We start from the raw sequence: 8917 nt of genomic DNA on the forward strand, positions 1-8917 counted from the left end.
GTAGTTATCATGTACAGTACCCTTCTGTAACGGTTGGTAACAAAAATAATACAATTCTATTAGACTTGGGAAGAGTAATCTCATTTCTGTTATTGTTTACTTATGTTTATTTAATGCAATGCTTCCCAAACGTTTTTGTCAGTCAAACTCCTTTGACAAAATATTTACTTGGAATCTCTTAAGAAGTTAATATCTCAGTAATTTACCAGCGCATTCTCATGTTTACAGTTCTCTGATGTTTGGTTAAGGGTCACATTGACAGACAGGAAACAAATAAAATATTAATATTTTTAGTTTTTTAAGTGTTAAAATTAGATGACATTTTAATAATTATTAGCTTATCAATTAAAAAAAAATACATTTTATACATTAAACCTAGTCGTAATCATTGTGTATAATATGTTTAACTGACTTTAGATTTTTTTAAATAAAAATTTATTATAATTTCTTTGCTTTTTCATGGCAATACAGTATGTTTAAAATAAGTTAGAAAAAAAGTAGTCTAAAAATTTGTACGAATACTTTACATAAAATGTGTAACCTATAATTTTCATCATGTAATCTGTAGTAAATAATGGACTACAATTTGTAAGTAATCTACCCAGAACTACATGTATATGGACAATTCATGCATCAAAGTACTTACTGAAGATATGAAAGACAAAAGTAACATGCTTGAAAACTGATTTAAGATTTTAATATAGGAGATATAGTTGAGCATTAGTTTCCAGAAAATGAAGGACAAAAATTATAGCAAAAATAAATAAATAAAAATAAAGACATTGGAGCAGTAAAGCTGAAGGATACACAAAGTTATGCCTCAAATACCTCAGACCATGTCATTTCTCATCCAATAAGTGCAGCAGATCTAGGTGATCAAAAAGTAAAACTGATTAAAGTTAACAGGAAGACAGAGTTTTATATTTTAGGAAGACAGCGACAGGAGAACTAGACTACTGGGTCATTGGTTCAGTAGAATTGTTTTAATAAATTGTATTAAACCAACCATCTAGTCAACCTGTTTAATTAGTTTGCAACCAGCTTGATCCATTACGAATATCTCAGAATGCTAATATACATTAAAAAACATTACAATATGTTGTAAAAAAAAAAAAAAATTCAATTAAATAATCCCAACAAACCATCTACACAAGGAATCATGCAGATACATCCATATAGTCATTTCCTTCTCCAGCATACCTTTAAATGCACATGGCATGCATGCAAAGCTATAAACACATCTTAATTTGAGCCCCACTATAGTTCAAAAAAGAGCATTTTCCATTCAGCATCTAAAGCTTTAAAAGAACAACTGAAGGCATTCGCATTCCCGCAGCACTCAAGTGGTGTGCTTCAGATGTGCCTGTGACCTAGATGACATTTAAAACTGGTTTTCAGTCACCCTATAAGACACAGTTGTAAAAAGCTACATGGAAAGTAGTTTAAGGGCTTTAAGCACACAGAGAGCAGAAACACTCCCACCTTCCTATCCATCCATATTAAGCATGATTCACAAATTGTGCCCCGATGGCCAATGCTATTGATGGCTTTTCTGTTATAAGCATTTTCTTGTCAACTTTACCTTCTTTAATGGTTCTCTACACTTATTCTTGGTTTCTTGGCATTTAGTTTCTCTACACTTTCAGTTTCAAGTGATTATGACGGTCTCGTGCAATTCATGATTTGAGTTAGTGGTAAATTATGATTAAATGGAAAAAGATCAGTGAAATTAACCTTTGGGCAACTTTTATGAACAGTAGCAAAAACAGTAACGAAAATACTTAATTTCAAGCGAACAGATGTTCATTTCATTAAAAAAATTTTTATCTTAAATTATTATTATTTTTTATCTCTATTCTTACAACAAAATATTGCATAAACACAATGCAGCTTGTTTAATTAATTGCATAATTCACTAATTTCTAGAAACTTCCCATTAGCAAGACCAATTATGAAACTGTGAGAAAAACAGAGGACCCCAGATTTAATAGTACCCTTTTATTATGACCATATGGAGCGAGAGCAAAACAGCCTGACCAGTCTCTGTTCCTTTTAGCCCTTTCCAGGTCATGTGGTAGGAGGCACTTGATAGCTAGCATGGGCAAAGTTTATGCTGGCCTTATCAGGTCTGATCACCACCCCACCACCCCCACTTACTGGATGTGAATTGAAGCTCTTAAACATGGTGTGCCGTTGTTTCAGTTCCACTCATTTCTAGTATTTTTGTCAGAAACGTACAAATTCAATCAGTGAAAGCAAAAATACTTTGGTCATAATCATTTTCCCGATGTACATTGCTGGGAAACTAAATGCACTAACTATTTGCAGGAGACAACCAAGAGTATATCAAGAGATATAATATACCAAGAGAGAAAATAAAACTTCAGTTCAAGATTAGGAGGGAAATCCTGCTGCAGCTAATTTCCTATTAGGTCATACTTTAAGAATGAGGAAAATGGGGGAAAAAAGCATGGTCCGATTTCTTTGGCAGTATAGCTCTGCATACACAGAGCGGATGGACAGAGGGTTGAGGAGGTAGAGAGCTAGTCAAAAGCTTTCACCCACAGAGTTTATTTCATATGGATGGAGACAATGTTTAGCTCTAATTTTCCCCTTCACCCAACCACCATCATGTAGTTAAGGCTATTGGTGTTCAGTGTGACATCCTGATCTCACTGCTGAAAAGTCTGTGCCGATAAAAGAAATGTCAAAAGGAAGGTGTTCGTATATTGTCAAGCAACGATTGGACTGTTGGTAAGGAGAGTAACGCCCTCCCCACACCCTTGCTGGCACGGAAGCAGGCATAACCTAGAAGCCCCCACATGGCTCCTTTCAACACATTGCGTACTACCCAGCCAAATCGAGATGGTGGAGCCACACTAAAAGGAAAAGAAAAAGATTTTGGTCAAGATACATCTAGTACTATTAGATACCAAAGTACATGCAACTGTGTCGATACGTACCTCATGATCTCATGAATATTGAGCTCTTTATCCCAGTTCCTCTCAATACCAGGAACGTGACCCATCCCGACCACTCCAACCACCACAGCAGGCACTTCTGAAAAAAAAGAAAAAACTTTCTGAATGAGATTAACATGACTCCAATGGCACTTTCACACTGCCAGTGATGACCCGGTATATGTGCGTGCTTTCACACACGACACGTGACATCAGCCCGTGACGTGTAATGTATGAGTCGACAACGCTTGGCACGTTATACTTTAACTAAAGCAAGCAAACGATCTCGGCGTCAGCGCGGAAAGTGAGGAACTAACTGATCTCTGCTTCATTACAGTTTGCACATATGTTTTCGTCGCGAATGTTGATCTTCCTTCAAAACAGCCGGTAAAAGAGTCGCGCGATAACGCGCGTCATCACTTCGATACGGAATTAGATCTGGCTTTTGTTCACACAGCGCTCGTTCCAGATCGATTACCGCAATGTTACTAGGTCCCCGACCCGGGTTCAATTCGGTAATCAATTCCGGGTTGCTTTCACACAGAAGGCGACCAGGCAATGTTACGGGAATATTGCGGGTCCGACGTGCAGTGTGAAAGGGGCTCAAATGTGTTTCTTGCTTGAATAAAGCAATGGCAGTTTTATTTTCTAATTATTTATACACAAATACAGCATACATTTATTATTTTAAATTAGCCTTTATTTTAATATTTTAATTTTCTTTATTTTAATATTTTAATTTTGAATGTACAAAATTGTTCATTATCCTATGTATTTTCTTCCAATATGGCAAAATTTTGTCACAGTCCCAAAAACAATGAATGATTGTACCTATATTTTGTTTTAGACTTGAAACATAGGCCTGTAGCACTGATAAACATCTTAATACACATCAGTTAAGACGCGAGTGATTTTTAGTTAAAGGGATAGTCAACCCAAAATTGAAAACCGCTATAATTTGTGTCTTTCCAAACATGTACGACTTACTTTCTACTGTGGAACCATAAAGAAGATTGGAAAACATATGGAAAAAAAATACAATGGAAATCAATGGAAATCGAAATTGTCTGTTGGTATGGCATGAGGGTGAGTAAATGACTATTTACATTTTTTGGTGAACTATCCCTTTAACATAAAAACCCTGAGAATACCAGAATATGTATTTTTAAATTAAAGAAATATCCCTAGATCAAATAAGCATCACCATCACTTGATAGCAGAGCGGTGGAAAAGACTGCGGCATGCAGTACTCACTCTCAGCATTAGGAGGCGCCTCCACACAGCGCGCTGCTTGTCTAAGTGTGTGTGTGAGGTAGACGTCTCGTTCTGCAACAATAGTGCGGTGGAGGGCTGGAAACTCGCCAATCATTTCTGACATGGTCTGCTCCAGAAGATCCTTTTGCTTACACTTCTCTACATCCTCCTTACTGATAAAAGTAATAAAAAATACCAGAATAAGATACAGGTAAATTTAAACCAAACAAAAACATTTCCAGGCCATATTTCACCCACAATAAAAATAAAATCATGTTTTACTTAAAATTAAGCCTATATTTAGGACAGTTACTTTTACAATTATTGTCTTTAAAATAATGGTCCTAAATAAAGGCTTCATTAAGCTTGTTGGAATTCAATAAGATTTTATTTAGTAAAATTTGCTGCACTCCCTTTATTAAAAATATAAATAAAAATGTGAAAGATTAATTAAATTACTTTTGTATATGTTTGTGTTAAATATTAAATTAATAATGTTGATGAACTAATTTAAATTACAAATCATTTTTGTAAAAAAAAAAAAAAGCCCTCAAATTAATTTTGAAGTCATTACTTTGGCAGAAGAAATTTTATTGGATTGGACTCACTGTCAAAAGTGCTTATGCATTATATAAATCTTATTTAGTTTATTTCTTATCTTTGAACCCAAGCGTATCACTAGACAACAACTATCCATTTCGCAGACATTTTTTATGTACACATGCAGCAGGCATCTTGGTGCTTTCTTGACTTGATTTTAAGACAGCATAAGATGTTTTAGATTCTAAGAGAGTTGAAAAATTGTCAAGAAGTGATGAATGTGCATATAATGACAAAGTGGTGTAGACTTGTACCTGATGGGGTCAGAGAGGAAGCACAGGCCCCAGGCCAGACGAGCCTTCTGCCACAGGCTGAGAGCAGCTATTGCACGTTTAAAGGTTACTGGAATGGGCCGATCCCCAAGATGAAATTTACAGAAGGGCACTTTTCCTGCCTACATTGGGTAAAACAGAAAGAAATGCACATTTTATTTATGCACATCAGTCTTTGCTGTGACATGCACCGTGTTGGCCACAGGTTTTATGTTTCAGGTTTCGTGACTATGCGCATTTATTGTTCTTTGATAATTGGTGACATCTGTTGGGAGTCAGAAGCGAGCGCATGAGTTACAGTGCATGTCAGGACCATGAGCGAGAGCATGTGCATACACACTGACCTCCTTAAAGGCTTCTCTAAACTCTCCTCCGGGGGCCATGCCCAGCTGTTCTGTAATGTGAGCAGAGACTTTGAGCAGCAATATCTGCATGAGGCCAGACATCACTCCATTCTGACATGAGAAATGAGAAAGCAAAACAGAGAGAAAAATGAGGTTAGACTAGTAACATGTCGATAAATGAATACAGAGGAATGTGTTTGAAAATATAAATACTATGTCATGGCTGACCTGTTTAATCGCCTGCTGGACCTTCTCCAAGTTAATGTCTTTAGCCTCTTTTAGCAGCGTCTTCTCATCCATCTTCAGCATGGATACTCTATACTGGCATAGCTCCACCACCACCACATCTGGCTGTACCGCTCGGATCGTCTGAAACCATGCACCGTATCAAAACAGCATTTGATCAATCAGTAGAACTGATGTTTGTCCATAAAAAGAGACAGCCAATGCTTACAGTGGCGACATCCTCCTTGCTGCTATCGCTGAAGTGGGCAGTGCCAACCAGGTACACAATACTGCCCTCAGGTGTGGTGAGACGCGTCACGGTGTCCGGCAGATCTGGCTCTGTCTGTCGGCGCTGGGTACGCACTTGCCACAACACTTCCACTGCCTCAGAGTCCGCTAAATAGACAAAAACATTTTCAAGATCAAAACAAATATTAATTATCTCAAGAACCTAAGAGGTGGAGCGAGCACATTTCTTTTTATATACACTTTATGGCCACAGTATATAATTATTTTAAGAGAACTAGTTTCAGTGCTGAAAATCAGAAATGGAAATGGAGAATGAGTCGTAAACAAAAGTATGTAAATAGTCTTCTTTCCATATGAGCTCATAATCAAAAGTAAAAGTTGCATGTAAACCAGACAGCAATGTAAAGATCAGTCATGTGATCTGCATTTCAAGCAGTACTAGAGCACAAACATTCAGCTTCAGAAAATATATGGTATAAAAAAATATATAAAAAGCTTCAGAAAATATATGGTCTGAACTTTTGTGGTGGTGTTACATTTGAAAAAAGCTGAAAACTTGAAATAGTTAAAATCAGATCAAAGTTCATTTTTAACTCATTTTAAATTAGTTTAGAAATTAAATGTGCACTGGACCAGTGCTATTACTGTTAACAAAAGCTTAATTTAATTTTTTTTTAAACAAAACTAAAATAAAAACATAAATGGGAAAATAGAAATAAAAAAAATGGACACTATAAAGTTTTTGAAACATGGCATATTATAAAATTACAAAGCTTTACAACCCTCCTGCATTAAGAATGAAAATGCCACTAGACAGCAATAACACTAGACTGAGCTGAGAAATTTAATATGGTAAATTACAATTTTAAATCATAAAGTTATCACAAAGTTGGTAGCTCTAAAATACTAAAACTAAAAACTAAATGAAATTAGAAAAATAAAAAACATTAATACTATGCTAAAGTGTAAACTTACAATAAAACCAACTGAAAAGATACATTTTATTAATAATTTGCTCATATTACTTCATTAATAAAACTCTCAAAATAATTTTACAACCCTGCATTGAACAATGAGTTTTGAAAAGAGACAATATTACACTTTTGCCAATGAGGCATTTTGAGGACTACACAGCACCATTTCTTACAAAATCATATGGGCCTAAAAGAAATTTGGGATTTGTAAACTTTAAATCAGAGATTACTCACAGAGTCCAAGAGGAAATGGAGGTTGTGTATCATCTTCGGCTTGGCCAACAGAGTCATCCTAAAAACAAAAATGATGCATTATAATCTACATACTTCTTTATATAAACAAATTCTGAAAACGTACACAAATCATGTGCAAAAAAGCTCGGCATTCACTTCTAGGAAATGCCGTTTTGTCTTCAAGGTTGAGAAAATTATTTTCATGCATTTATCTTTCATGCACGTCTTTCATCTTTCGCAGTTTTAAAGTTTCAGTAAAACAAAGAATGCTGTGCATATTTCTTCATTGTGGGAAATGCCCACCTAAACAGACAAAACACTATTATCCAATACTTTCAGTACCCACAAGAAGGCAATAAAGAGAATATATATGCACATGGCCAAGTATGAAGTAAATAAAAAGCACAGGAAACTGAATCAATGAACTACAACAGAAGCCATTAAATTTAGCGTCATTTGTTTATGACTTGAATCGAATCCTCCTTATTAAATAACAGATAAAAATCCATCACCTTTAAAATAAATTAGTTAATAAATGCTTCTAGTGAGTTTCTCATCCTTCCAAAGACAAAACAAAACCTACAAGCTCTTCATTCGATACCTCAGAGTTGTTGTCCTGATCCATTGTCCACTGTTCAGTAAAACCTCAACCTGAAATTAAAGATCATGAGTCAGACACAAAACAAAAACACATAATATGACTCCACCAAATGGCAATGAGACATTCAACAGATTTTAAGAGGTGTGGAAGGCTCTGTACTGGCCTGTTGGAAACATATGCCTCAACACTAAACCAGACACCGTTTAATTAAAGGATTTATACATTTTCTGACTGGTACAGTTGGGTTGGTTGAGTAAAGTGAGTAATCAGACTTGATTATCAGCCTGCCATCTTGCCTCGTGCAATTACACCACGTATACTTTTCGAACTACTGTGATTCCAGCACAACAGGATCAGTTTTTGTTTTGATGAGGGTCCAGATCTGATAGCTATCTTTTAAGTTGCACAACGAAGCTTTTTATGTTGACCATGAAACAGATTTAATCCTATAGAAAGCAGACATTAAAGGTGGCAACCTGCTGTCACCAAACCACCTGGTTAGCACACCAAACTCAATTCAGACAGCTTACAGTTTCTAGCTTTTAAAATGCTTTTGTAAGCAGTTAAATTTCATTGAAAAGCCGAGCGCATTTTAAAATTAAGTTAAGTCAGTCAGTCATAAGCAGTCAGTCCAAACAGAAGGCAAAACTAAAATCGTAAAATCTGATGTACTATTAGCTGCAATCTCAGCCACCACTTTGAAAAAGCAGCAAACATAAAAATGACTCTTACATTTGACTTAGCAGACAGCTTGCCACTCTTCCCACGAAAGTAACGAATCGGATCAGATTGGACTGGGATCGGAAAGTCAGTTGTACTGAGGGATGAATGTACTAGTTCGGCTACAGGCTAACTGCGCACACATCCGAGCAGCTGTTAGCTGATGCTATGCTAATAAAAGCTAAACCCCTTTAAAAACTTTAAAGAACAAACCAACAATTACTAATTTTGGGCCGCGGTGACAATTATATTATTGCATTTTATTATACAGATATTTAAAGAATACTAAAACTACCACGTTGACTGTAGTTTATTTGCTAGCCTCGACAAAAATGAGTAAAGTTAGAGCTACAGTTCAGCTGCTTCAATGAAGTGACTCTTTAGCGCCACCCGTTATTGCAATGCTTTATGGGTAATGTAGTGTATATAGGATGACGTGTAAACATGATTTTATATATAAAATAATAATTACCCTTGTCATTCA

At 35.8% G+C, this 8917-nt stretch overlaps 1 protein-coding gene across 2 annotated transcripts; it reads right to left on the reverse strand.

Annotated features, from left to right (window-relative positions):
* Positions 1-675: 675 nt before the first annotated feature.
* On the reverse strand, positions 676-8827 carry trabd (TraB domain containing). Of its 2 annotated transcripts, none has more exons than XM_052582128.1 (10): positions 8446-8827; positions 7714-7763; positions 7113-7170; positions 5885-6051; positions 5659-5799; positions 5431-5541; positions 5069-5208; positions 4215-4387; positions 2964-3060; positions 676-2879 (listed from the first exon to the last, which is right to left on the reverse strand). In XM_052582128.1, exons 2-10 carry the CDS (start codon positions 7735-7737, stop codon positions 2708-2710), a joined length of 1083 nt encoding a protein of 360 aa, XP_052438088.1. In that variant the 5' UTR covers positions 7738-7763; positions 8446-8827; the 3' UTR covers positions 676-2707. The 2 variants fall into 2 exon arrangements, with proteins under 2 accessions (XP_052438088.1, XP_052438087.1); XM_052582127.1 differs by having other exon boundaries at positions 7696-7763; positions 8446-8824.
* Positions 8828-8917: the final 90 nt, after the last annotated feature.

The sequence above is a fragment of the Carassius gibelio genome, chromosome B18 (assembly GCF_023724105.1).
Source record: "Carassius gibelio isolate Cgi1373 ecotype wild population from Czech Republic chromosome B18, carGib1.2-hapl.c, whole genome shotgun sequence".
In the NCBI taxonomy this organism is placed as follows: Eukaryota; Metazoa; Chordata; class Actinopteri; order Cypriniformes; family Cyprinidae; genus Carassius; species Carassius gibelio.

Bases quoted from the DNA above. Each gene is read 5' to 3' on its own strand.
- trabd (XM_052582127.1), bottom strand. From the start codon at position 7,737: ATGGATCAGGACAACAACTCTGAGGTATCGAATGAAGAGCTT. The intron at 5,542-5,658 runs GTCAGCCATGAC...TTCTCATGTCAG, and splicing joins TCCAGCAGGCGATTAAACAG to AATGGAGTGATGTCTGGCCT. The intron at 2,880-2,963 runs GTACGTATCGAC...TTTTCCTTTTAG, and splicing joins AATATTCATGAGATCATGAG to TGTGGCTCCACCATCTCGAT.